The 12,500-nt window shown below is 43.0% G+C and overlaps 2 protein-coding genes across 5 annotated transcripts in view; one reads left to right on the forward strand and one right to left on the reverse strand.

Annotated features, from left to right (window-relative positions):
• Window positions 1-3,921, reverse strand: part of LOC125950641 (lateral signaling target protein 2 homolog) — a 10,263-nt gene extending 6,342 nt beyond the window's left edge. Inside the window, exon 1 of the mRNA XM_049678809.1 lies at window positions 3,398-3,921. Within this exon, the coding sequence (XP_049534766.1) occupies window positions 3,398-3,433 (36 nt within the window). The 5' untranslated portion in view covers window positions 3,434-3,921. The remainder of the gene's footprint in view (window positions 1-3,397) is intronic.
• A 285-nt stretch (window positions 3,922-4,206) lies between these two features.
• The window catches only part of LOC125947849 (DNA repair protein RAD50), a 9,670-nt gene continuing 1,376 nt past the window's right edge, over window positions 4,207-12,500 (forward strand). Inside the window, exons 1-5 of one of the 4 annotated variants that reach the window (XM_049673304.1) lie at window positions 4,207-4,406; window positions 9,181-9,495; window positions 9,569-9,673; window positions 9,734-10,509; window positions 10,584-12,500. The exon at window positions 10,584-12,500 is cut by the window's right edge and continues 1,376 nt beyond it. In XM_049673304.1, coding sequence (XP_049529261.1) covers window positions 9,605-9,673; window positions 9,734-10,509; window positions 10,584-12,500 — 2,762 coding nt within the window. In that variant the 5' untranslated portion in view covers window positions 4,207-4,406; window positions 9,181-9,495; window positions 9,569-9,604. Of the gene's footprint in view, window positions 4,407-8,945; window positions 9,496-9,568; window positions 9,674-9,733; window positions 10,510-10,583 lie in introns of those variants that run through there. The other 3 variants (XM_049673305.1, XM_049673303.1, XM_049673306.1) reach the window with 3 other exon arrangements.

Below are 12,500 nucleotides of genomic sequence, written 5' to 3' on the forward strand. Positions count from 1 at the left end.
AGGCTTCTGAATCAAGCCAAGTCCCAATCTAATCCACAACTAGTTTTCAGACAAGACAAAAGCACTCTCTGATAAGCCGCATGGTCCCCCCGTAAGCGATACTTCAAGGCACTCGTTTATTTTTAAATATTGGTCATTCCGCTCAGATCGGTTCGAAATCTCCGCTCCAACCTTCCGTTTGACATGCTACACCCATTTATTAGTGTGCCACATGACCGTATCTTTTCCGTTTAATACAAGCGTAGCAATGCTCTCGGATCGTATGCTGATAGCTGAGCTGCATGCGCAAACAAGTGTAACTGGAAAGCCCAGTGTTTGAGCCTCCGTGGCGACGACCAGCGACATTTCAAGTCACCCGGTTCAGACTGTCCACACGCGGCATACAGTGAAATCCTCTGTGTCGATAAGACTCTACACGCCATGCAGCATCCCCGGGGGTCATTTAGATTTTGGCAGTTTCATTCTTTTTTACGATTCAACTGTTGTCTACTTGATTCGGTAGTGATTGTTGAAATGCTTGCTTTCTGGTAGCTTTTTCATCTCTGAAACATTCGTTCGAGCAAAGCAACGAATGCCGGTTCAGTGTCCAAGCAACACACGGCGCGACTCTCTTCAGGTTTCTCTCCAGCATACTTTCACCTTTGGACGCGATGTAGCTACAATGAATTGCTGCAGCTGAGAAAGATTGGCTCGGGGAATCGTCTTTCAAGAGTGTTTCCCAGACAACGAATGCTTACGCTGTAGCTGACATGTATTATGCTTAGAGAATTCTATGCAAATTATTTGTTTGAATCGTCTAGCAACAGTAAGCGATGAGGTGCTCGCAATACTAAGCTACGAGGTACATCACAATACCATGACATGCTCCCACGATATTTAAAACAGCAATTAGCCTGCGTTTTCCAGAGTGTTCGGGGCACAACAGATAGATGTGCTTTGCATTTTTCAAATTATTTTCCCATTTCCTAAATATATGTTAAATAAATGATACTCTTTGGATGGACGATGGGTATCGTCGAAACTGTAGCAGCTGATCGTATTAGCCCGGTGTCGCGTTTCGTACCGAAATTCATGCAAATAAAAGTGAAAGTTCCTGCTTCCGTTAATTAGACGTAACCTCCGCTGTACACCGCGAAAGATGCCGCCAGACGCCAGACGGTAGCTAGACATCGTAGGAACGTAGGAAATGTGGGTCTCAAAGAAGAAAAATCACTTTCCATCAGATCCGATAATTGGTTTTCCCTGTTGAAAGCTGTTGCAACGAAAGATCAGTACAGCCAATGGTCTTGCAAGGGTGATACTGCGTGGCATATTCGGTACTGAAGCTCAGTTATCGTTATTGATTTTTCTTGTGATCAACAGATACGCACACTAACTTCAAACCACAGAATTGACTGAAAATTCCCTGAAGTCAGCTTTCTGCTTTAAAGTAACGCGACAGACGATGACGGCAAGGTCACCAAGCCGGAACAGGTTGGCGGTTACTTTTCGACCAGACTACTCAATTCATCGCTTCAGCCCTCTTTTCCATCACAATTCCAATGACCAATAGCAAAGCTTTCTTAGCTATAAAATCTACAATACCGTTTACTAAAAGAAATAGAGTAAGTGACATTAATAAGATGTACTGTGCAGAATAGCTGCAAAAGACATACGTGCTCAAATGATGGCCAACCGTATTTTTTTATTGCAAAAATATAACATAGTAAACATATTGTAAAACTACGTGTCATTATAAGTTACAATTTACAAGAGAGGGAGGGATAGAGTAGGAATAGGGTCACATCACGCACTTCGATGGTTGGCCTTGAAGCATGCGATACACTTCAACTGTGACCACCTTTCGCGTGGAGACAATTACGGTGGGGCACATCGTAGAAGCGGAGACGGCTCGTAATTTAAAAAAATGCATGAAAGCAACAGAAAAAAGCCCATTATGTAGAACTGCGAACTGTGAGAATGACTATTCTGTACAAGTATTGATAGGATTCCATGCTATTTAGTGAAACTTTAATCCTCCAGACCAGACAGGTTCGAAAAAAAGCGGATACTAGCGAATGGTCCAACAGTGGCGTTAACATTTAAGTATGTTCGAGCAATGGAGGATGTGGAGGGCATCGATTCCAGAGTGAGGATCACGTTGGTAAAGTTGGTAGGAAGGTTTTTTGCCATTATCAATTATGAAACCCATCGTGTGCGAAGGTTGAATAAGAAATAAACCGTCGTCGTTACATCACCAGGTGTGTGCAAAGCTTCGCAGTGTTCCGTTTATCTGCAACAGTCGCTTTCTCTTCGGGTTAAGCTTCGATCTGCACCGACTATCCCCTCTGCACGAGGTGGTTTTTATTGATCGGACATCTTCCATAAGCTAAAGAACCAAATTCAAGCAAACATATGCTGCAATACTGAATCGAAACCGTTTCCTGGTGTTGCACTTCTCGAGCAATTGTTCAAGAAACGGTGCCATTATGTGCTGCGAGCCGCGATGGCTTCTTCTGCGGTTCATCAGTAGATGGTTAATATTTGTGGTCTGCCACTCTAGAAGATTCAGCAGACCAGAAAGGCCTCAGTCGTCACACAAGGTGACCTGCTTGTTCAGAGAAACCAGTTCAAGCAAAAGCCTTGACTTCGAGCCCGGGTGTGAAGAGGTGGGCTTCTGTGGTTGATGTGCGTTATGCTTCTTGAAGCAGCATGATCTTTGCTGATTTGCCATTGAACGATCGTTAGATTATCGTAGTAAGCCAGCACTCCAAGGCCAGACCATTAAAGGGGGGGGGGGGGGGGGAGACATGAGGGTCTCTTAACGTCGATAAGAGCGCAATCGAAGTTGGAAGTAGTCCGATCATCATCGCTTTATCGCTCTGTCTTGGTAGAATGCAATGAATGCAACTTACTACGGCAACTGAATGCCGGAGAAAGAATCCCTTATCAACCCCTTCGGAGCATGACGCACTATCGTTCTCTTTGAACAAGTAGTACTGCGCATTACGCGCCTTTCGTGTTTCGAACAACGTTCGTTCTTACGTTCTACTATCGTCTGTGACTCATCGAGCTGTGACCGGCTGGTGTTTCCATCTTTTGCTTTATCTTCTTGTACTGCACGTTCTAGTCTCGGCAGACAAATGCGAATAATCGCTCTGGTTGGATAATTTCGTGTCGTGTTTCGGTAATCCATCTTGCTTTATCAACCGAGGCTAGACCAAAGACCGAGTATATTTTAAAATCAAGGGAAACTCCTAGACCTGGATGAGTTCTGGTTTATCTCTGTTCAAATAAGTGCCAGACAATGGATGTTTTTTTAGCCACCAGACCCTTTTCCGAGGCGATTTCCGGGGAGAAATCTTGATTTGCTGTCCACAAAAACCCCCGCAAAATCCACGGGAAATCCCGGACTCACCTTCGGCTTGTTCAACCATTTTCTCAGCGAATCCATCTTTCTGCCACACCACCACTTTACTCTTTCCGAGGCGGCCCTTTCGCCTTTTTTCTGTCGGGAATCACTTCACAAAATCGGCCTCGGACGGCACAAAAGAGATTTCGTCACGGCATCGACGACGACTTTTTCGTCTCGGGAAACAACAACAACACTAAAACGGCACGGCGCGTTTTGCTGCACTTTTGGCTTTTGGCGAGGGACACACTTCCGGAGTTGGGGTCGATCAGGATCATCCAATACCCCTTTTTTCGCAACTTTTCTCCGAGAAACGCGAGGACACAAATTTCAACTTCGACTCCAAGCAAATCAAAAGGCCCTGCTACACGGAGCGTAAACTCTACCGTAAACGACAAAATTAATGCCAAAACGTTTACGCTTGCCGTTTACACGATGTCAAACGATTATTGGTCCGTGGGGCGTGAAACCTAGCGTAAAAGCTTTTTGCAAACGGGAGGGCTCGCAATATGTTCTTTTTGTGGTTTTCATCGATAGTGAGTGATCATTGCTTGTGTGTTCAATCCTTTTCCTGAAAAATACGATTTTAATTTCCTCAACCCGGCCATGTAAACATATCGAAGCGTAAACGTTTTGGCATAAATTTACGCTTCATGTAGCACCACCTTTATAGAGGGGTTTATTTCGTTTTTATTTCGTTCGCTGAATCGTTTATTTCGTTCGTTGTATCGTTTATATCGATTTACGGCCGAATTTATCGTGTTATCCGGTTCTTCTTGCTCTTCTTGTTCTTTTTGTGATTAAACCAAAACACAGTAAAATTTTCCGCGATTTCCTCGTTTTTCTTGAGTTTTCGTGAGTTTTCGTGCGATTCAGAGTTCTTAGAGTTCCCCCCGCAACTCCCGCCGTCGTTCCCGTCGAAAAAGAAGCTCGGAAAACCGTAGAAAAAGCACAAAACCGGAGCGCGAAGAAAAACCAGAGTTTTTGGGTTTTCCATGAATTTTCCTTAAAAAAGGTATATATTTTATCACTTAAACTAAAATAAACCATATAAATTTCATGGAAAGAAATTAATTTTGATTTATAATATAAATTTCGCCAAAAAGACCGGGCTGAAACCCCGAAAACGGATTTTAAATCCTTTTTCTGCAACGCTTTTGCTTCGGCGTTTCCGGTAGTAAGATTATATTCAGATTCTGTAAGGACCTGTTCCATTTTTTACTGATAGATTTCTTCCTTCGCTCTCCCATTCTCTGTAAAAACGTTGTCTAGCACATTTAACTTTGTAAAGAGTTCTAACGTTCTTCCTGTTATCATTTTTGTGCGTTCGTTTATGGAAACGACTTTCACCAGCTCAAAATCCGTCGTTAAAATCCAACTATCATTGGGTTTGTCGGAAATAGTATAATTTTTCATGTAATGAGTAACCCTTCCCCCGTGATTTTGAAAATCAGGATATGGGGAAGGGGCTTCAAATGTCCTCGGAACTGGTAACTGCTATCTCCTTCAACACACCTCGTCCTTTCGTTCTTCTCTGTGCCTCCATGAAGTCCTGCTTCATCTCCCAAATGCAAAAGCAAGTGTCGCGAAAGCGGCAAAGCTGAATGGGCTATTATCAGCCATGCTGCGAAACTACCCAGCAATCTTTCTGCAATACCTATGTAATTCCTGTACACTTCGCTGCTCACAATTCCTATCGCTATGAATAATCTTAGGTAGTTATTCCAAGTGTTTAGTACTTCCAAGTTCCAAGTGTTTAGTACTTCCATTCCAAGTGTTTAGTATTCCAAGTGTTTTAGTACACAGATTTGAGTGTAATTGAAGATAAGTTTGGTTGTGGTTATAACGCCTGCTATTTCTGCTGTATCAATATCGTTAGGCAACTGGTATGCCAGCATTTTCATATTTGCCAAATATCTGGTCATCCCTTCTTTAAGGTACTGACTCATATAGGGGAAGATATTGCCGTGCACAACGTGCAGAACGTCGCCACACGCAATGTCCTCAACCAAGTTTAACCTTTGAAGATACCTTAAAGGTATGAATAGTTCCAGGATACTGTATGCAGTTGTAATATCGCTCGAGGGCGCCATAGAACTGGCATCTAGGACATAGTGCCCTTTAGCATGTATTGTCCCTGGAAATAGAAAGATACAATACATTTTATCGGTTAGATCGCTTTCAAGGTGGAGAGAATGGGGAGAAATACCTGTTATCATTGCTCCAGCTTCCAAGTCAACCGCGAAAAATTTTATTATCACCTGCACATGAATCCCGTGCAACATCACACCAGTTCGTTCGATCTCGTTCGCATCCATGGCAAAGTCTTCAATATAACCAACATGAGGCTTCTGATCGCCCAGCGTGCCAAAAAGGGACACGGTTTGTACCCCAACTTCCTCGAGGCCAATCATGACCATGCCTATTTTCAACCGGGACGCCATCAAAAGGGCAGCGCAGCTCGATGTGCGTCATCTCAACCAGTGCCGCATCCATCCTTTTCAATGCCTTCTCTGGTAATCAGAAAAGCAAACATGAAACGTAAAAAATTGGAGTAATTCACGCAAAGCCACGAGAAAATGCTAATACTTACCCAATCCAAAGTGCCAGTTCGACGGCGCACGAGCGACAGGAGTGGCAGAAATCCTGCTGGGCCCACCCGGAATTTCGTCGTACAGAAGCTTTATGGGTTCGTATTTGCAAGGTAGACGCCCTTCAATCCAGTTAAGGTCCATACCGCTGATCTATCAGAATGGAAAAACCAAATTAGTATAAGGCAATGAGTGAAGCGACCACTCATTCGGTCGCTTCAACACTAGATCAACACTTTTCATGCTGATTTGCGGCCAACTCACCTTGTTTAAAGCACTCTTTCTATCCTTGTTTCGAGCGAGTAAGTGTTTCAACTCTATCGAAAACCCGGCATTGATCAAATCACACCTGAACTAGTTAGCGATGCGATGCGGGCAGAACACCAGCGCCTGGAAAAAAATCGTGGTACGACATCTTAGAACTTTACACATTGCCACTGGCTCGAAATGTTTTATCACTAAATGAGCACAACCTAGGAAAATTTGATATTTTCCACCACATTGGCATCACAATGTTCCAAAAAAAAAATTTGCCAATAATGTAAACGCATTCCATTTCAGTTGCTTCAGCCGTTCTTGAATTGAGCACAACGGAATGGCAAGTTTATTTTATATATATCTAGATAAATTGGCTTCCGTTACTTTATCACTTTGGCCGCGCACCAATTCACAACTTACGAAACAATATATCTAGGAATTATCTATCATTATTGTACGCAAACTAAAATGATAACGGTTGAATCGGTGCACCTTCATTAATCACAACCAAGCACAAGCACAAGATCACAAGCGCTCGATCGCTATTCGATCGATACCAGCTTCCATCATTTTTTTTGCGTCATCGTCATACGCATTATCAAAAATTATTATTAAGCACCTCTTTGAAAAAATACGAAACATTTTTAATACCTACGAAATATGTGTGTCCATTCTCTATTATCGAACTCTTTATAATGGGAATTTCTCGTTTGTTCGATTTTCGATAATCTGCTCAAGTACGTTGCACTCAGTAGAGATTTTGCAAAGAAAGAATCTACTACTACGATACCATAGTTTATGGCACACTCAAAAATTCTCTACATCTCACTTACTCGTGTGTCGTCAAAGAAAAGTACTCTTTCCCTTTCATTCCCACTATCTTTTCCCAAACTAAAAATGATCACCATAATTGTTACCCGCACTAATACTTGTATCTAGTACTGATCTAGATCTAGTTCATTAATGAAACGATTTAAAAAATTCAAATCTTTTTATAACTTTATTTAGCCTGTCTTTTCATAGCGTGCAAAGCCTGTTGTATTTTAGTTTCCGCCGCAGGACGTGTTATACCAGGGAAATATTTTAGCATAATTTCATGTATCAGCTCTGGAGCAATTATTCTTTTTAGCTGAAACCAAGAATCTTCTTCCAACTGATCCTTGACTTGTTTCCTAAAGTCTGCTGCTGAAATGTTATCCTCGAATTGCTCCAATTATTCTTTTGTTCCAATTGGGATTCCCAATCCTGCTCCTATGTTGGTGGGGGGCGACGAAATCATCCAACGATTGGGGATCTTCCGGCTGTGTTGGATCCTCTTTATCCAGATTGCACGACGAAAGCGTCTCTGGCGGTACTGGAGAAGCGATCGAGGTATCAAGTTCTTCCTTTGGATTTAGATAAATCCGAGTTTTGCGATCTTGTTTCGCATAGTTTACAGCTTTGGTGGCTATTACCTCATTATACAATACAATCGCTTTTAGGGAAAGAATTATCTCGCGCATTTCAGAACACGAGCTGCATTCAGTGGCCTTGTATTTCTGTGAAAGGAGAGCAAAACCGTTAAAACCTATCTGCAGTATGAAAAAAAGTTTATCCACCCCTGCAAGAAGTTTACATTTTGGCTATTTTCTCCGAACATCTGAGTCAAAAAAATTTAAAATCGCATATCAACAGATTAGTTTTTCATTCTTCTGCATTTTACTTTTTGAAAAATAATCCACTAGAAAAAAAGATATTACAAAAATAGTCGAGTAAGGTACGAAAAACACGCAAAAAAAGTTTATCCACCCCATACAAAACTATGTATGGAATTGTATAGTATCGTATGGTTTTCTCTTCAAAATAATCAAAAACATTTTTGTTTCTCCATTTCAAGGACGCAGTTTAGTGCCTTAATCTCATGCGCATCTTTTAAGACCCTATTGATGGTTCAATCGCCTAAAATAATGGAGTTATGCACCAAGTTACTAGACAACTGATTCATTTAAAAATGGCCCTTGAGCATCTCTAAGAAATGAACAACTATTAGTTTGTTAGGTACTTCTTAGGCGCATAACTCTATTATTTTAGGCGATAGAACTATCGATAGGGTATTAAAAGATGGGCATGAGATTAAAAAGCTAAACTGCATCATTGAAACGGAGAGAAAAAATATTATTTGACTATTTTGAAGAGAAAACCATATTTTTTTGGTATGGGGTGGTGAAAATTTTTTTTGTCGTACCATTCTCTACTATTTTTGTGATATCTTTTTTTTCTAGTGGATCTTTTGAAATAAAGTAAAAAGTAAAATAATGAAGAATAAAAAACGAAACTATTGATATACGAATTTTTAATTTTCGGTTGTTGTTAGTTAGTTGTTTGGAGAAAACAGCCAAAACGTTAAACTCATGCAGGGGTGGATAAACTTTTTTTTCATACTGTATATCTATTTCAATGAAATAGAAACTCATTATACTAAATCTCGATCGAGTCATTTACCTTTTCATCTATTTTCTTCAACGGGTACGTTGAGAATTTTGTAGCAATTTGTTAGATTTGTGTAGCGAGTGTTCGATAGTGACGATTCGATAACTTTCGGCTTCGAAGTTTCGGTGCAACTAAAAGATCGCGCGGTGTGGGCGTATGTGTGAAAATGTGCGCAATGTTATATGCAATCTGCTACGTGTAAAGCGACCCAACCATCTTGTATGCGAATTCTCTTCTCCACAAAATCGCGAAAAAATTGAGAAGTTTTTTTGTTTTTTTGAACAATTGTGGTGAATTTCGTGGTTTTTGTGATAAGATAAAGGTGATAAGCGCTAGTTAGTGTCTTTTGCAAGTCCCGTCGTACTTCTTGTTGGAAAATTAAACCTTCCCGATCACGCAAATTGTGCAAAAACTCATTTCCAAAGTTAGTGCAATATTAAGTAAAATAGTAAATCCCCAAACCTTCTTCAGCTCGGAAAGATGAAAATTTGCAAGTGTCTGCTATCTTTCGTGCTCCTGCTGGTTTTTATTCTGTTCAGCTTCGCCGCCCGCGTTCTATTCGTTTAAGGACACGGCTGGGTGTCCTTCCGGATGTCCGGATCATCTTCCGGCGCATCTTCACCGGTCATCGAATCTTCCACCTTCTTCCACCGCGGCCTTATCGCTAATCGGACGTTGCCACCGTTCCGGGTCGATTCCAGGTCACGAATCCAGGCAATTTCCCCGACGAAATTTGGCGGTAACTCCAGGTTCTAGGATACTAGCTGTTTTTGCACCCTGTTTAAGGTTAATTAGAGCACCCGTGTGTCCTTATTTCGTCTCATTGTTCACTTTAAGCCACTCTACATTGTGATTACAGGAACGTTCTTTGTACGGCGCTATCTCCGTATGCACGATGTCGACCGTATCTAAGCTGGAAATCCGGGGAATCCGGAGTTTTGGAGTGGACAGTGCGGACGTTCAGGTAAGGATACGATTTTCCGGCCGCCGGACAAAGAATTTACCGAGTTTTCTCTATTTGCAGAAAATTACTTTTACCACCCCACTTACGCTGATCGTGGGACAGAACGGATGCGGCAAAACGACGGTCATAGAATGCTTGAAGTACGGCTTGACCGGGGAGCTGCCGCCCGGCACAAACCGAGGAATCGGGTTTGTGCACGACCCCAAGATTTTCAACACCGTCGAGAGTTTGGGGCAGGTGAAGCTGATGGTGAAGGATTTTATGGGCAACAGCGTCACGGCCATCCGGTCTATGAAAACCACACAGAAAGGCAAGCTGCCCAAATTCGAAACGCTCGATTCGACGGTCGTGCTGGAAGACGCCAAAACTAAGGAAAAGAACCGGATGACGCGCAGCCGGGCAGCGGATATTAACAACGAAATGTGCGACGCGATGGGCGTTTCGAAGGCCATCCTTAATAACGTGATCTTTTGCCACCAAGAAGACTCCTGCTGGCCGCTGGAAGAACCGAAGGTGTTGAAGAATCGGTTCGATGCCATCTTCGGTACCACCGAGTACAATCGATTGATCGACAAGCTGATGAAAAGCTCGAAGGAGCTCAACGACCAGCAGAAGGAGAAACTGGGCGATTTGAAGCTGCTCAAGGAGCTGAAAGTACAGACCGAACTGAAGCGAGTTCAGCTGGAAGACGCTACACGCAAGCATGATGCACTGCAGCAGAAGATTGGTGATCTAGCGAGCGATATTGGGCCGATTGTAGAGAAATTGGAGAACCTTGCCCGCATCGAACGAGAGTACAGCTCGTTGGTTGGCAAACGCATTGATCTTAAATCCAAGTAAGTAAGGAAACGGTCAGCCGGCTCCCATCATCCCATTTCACGGCATGCCAACTATCGTTTCCATTTTCTAGGATCCAGAGCAAGAACGACGAGCAGCAAAAACTGAAATCAAAGATAAAACATCTATTTTCGGGATCCTTCGTGGAGCTGGAGGGTGAAATCAGAATGTTTCAACAGAAAACGACTACCAAGCAGGACGAGCTCGAGGTGGAAAAATCGGAACTAGAATCGACCAAAGCTAAGGAGCGTTCCATTCAAAGCAATCTGCAGAGACTAGATGGACAGAAAATGACCCTGACCGCGAAACGGAACCACGAACATGATCTCAAGGTCGACCGTGGCAAGAAGATGGAAGAGCTGGGGAAAAGGCTGAACCTCTCGTTGCCCTCGGAATGCACCAATCCATCGATTGACGGAAATCTAGTGGAATCGATTCTGGATTCTATCCGAGATGCAACAAAAAAGGAGGAAAAGAATGTCCAAGCTATGGCGGTTCGGTTTGACGAGGACGACGTGAGGAAGCAAAAAGAGGTCGATAAGCTGCGAGTGTTGAAAGCTACTCTTGAGAGCGACTGCAGTTCCAAAAAGCAGCAAATTCAGCAGATGGACCGCGAAAAAATGAACACCGAGAAGGAGGTAGCCACAATCGAACACTCGGCAGAAACACTGGAGAAGCTGAACGAAGAAATAGCAATGCTGGAACAGGAATACGAACATCACGCCAGTACCACGAACCTTCCGGCACTGAGAGCGGAACTTGCAGCAAAGAAGCGGGTAATTAAAGAGCTGCAAGAACAATCAGACAATCTCGAAGAACGTATTCACGAGATGGACAAATTTGCGATGAAGGAAAAAGAATTAACTATGAAGGAACAACAGTATAATAGTCGCGAGTCGGAAGTGCGTAGATTGAAGAGCAAACATGCAGATAGTCTTCGTCGTCTATTTCCCGAACGGACGATCGATTCAAATTACAAGCGAAACTTACAGGATCTGTACGACTCGCTGCAGCGGGAGATTAATGGGGTCAACGAGAAGCTACGCCGTTCGGAGGGTGTAATAACAGAGATGGAAACCTTGAGAAAAACTCAAAAACAACAGCTGGATCGCTTGACACGGGAGAAGGCAGATGCCGAAGAGAAAATGTACTCTGCATGCCGTGGTATGCCATACGATGAGGTAGTGGCAAGGCTTAAAGAGAAGATCGATAAAAACACGCTGGAGCATGGTGAAGCCAGATCGGCTGTAGTTTTGTTTCAGAAGTACATTTCCAACATCAATTCCGCTCACTGTTGTCCCGTATGCGACAAAGAGATGACCTCCGACGATGCTCTGGATGTAAGTGGCAAGCTTTCCGATGAAATTCGGCGTTTGCCACAGAAAATTGAAACGCTCGAAAAGGGTTTAAAGAGCGATCGGTTGGAATACGATAAACTGCTGGCATTGAAATCAGTGGCTGAGATGCTTGACAAACAGAAGCAGGAATTGCCCAAAGTAAAGCAACAGCTGCAAGAAACCGAGCGTCGTCTTGCGCAAGCTTCAGAAGAAGTTGAAGAGCTCCAGATAGCACTATCGGAACCGACATCAAATGTTCAACTCATCAACACTATCGTTGGAGATATGAGTATTCTCGATGAAAATAATCGTGAGCTGGAGCGCATGAAACGTGGAGTGGAGCAATTGAAGGAAGAACTTAATGCGAAGATTCCGCCAGGCGTCAGTTCGGAGGCACTGAAGGTCCAACGCGAATCACTTCGAGAACAACTGAAGCTAGAACGTCGGCTTAGTGATGAGTTGCAAGGTAACCTCGATAGCAAGGCAGATAAATTAAACAACTTGCAGTCTCGCAACAACGAAATGAAGGCGAAAAAGTTAAAGTTGCAAGAATCCGTCCAATCCTTGGGACAGAAACGAGAAAAGGTTCTCGAATTGACCGATAAAATTTGTTCCCTAGAGACTGATCTTGCCGAAACACAGTGTCGCCTCGA

The sequence above is a fragment of the Anopheles darlingi genome, chromosome 2 (genome assembly GCF_943734745.1).
Source record: "Anopheles darlingi chromosome 2, idAnoDarlMG_H_01, whole genome shotgun sequence".
Classification (NCBI taxonomy): Eukaryota; Metazoa; Arthropoda; class Insecta; order Diptera; family Culicidae; genus Anopheles; species Anopheles darlingi.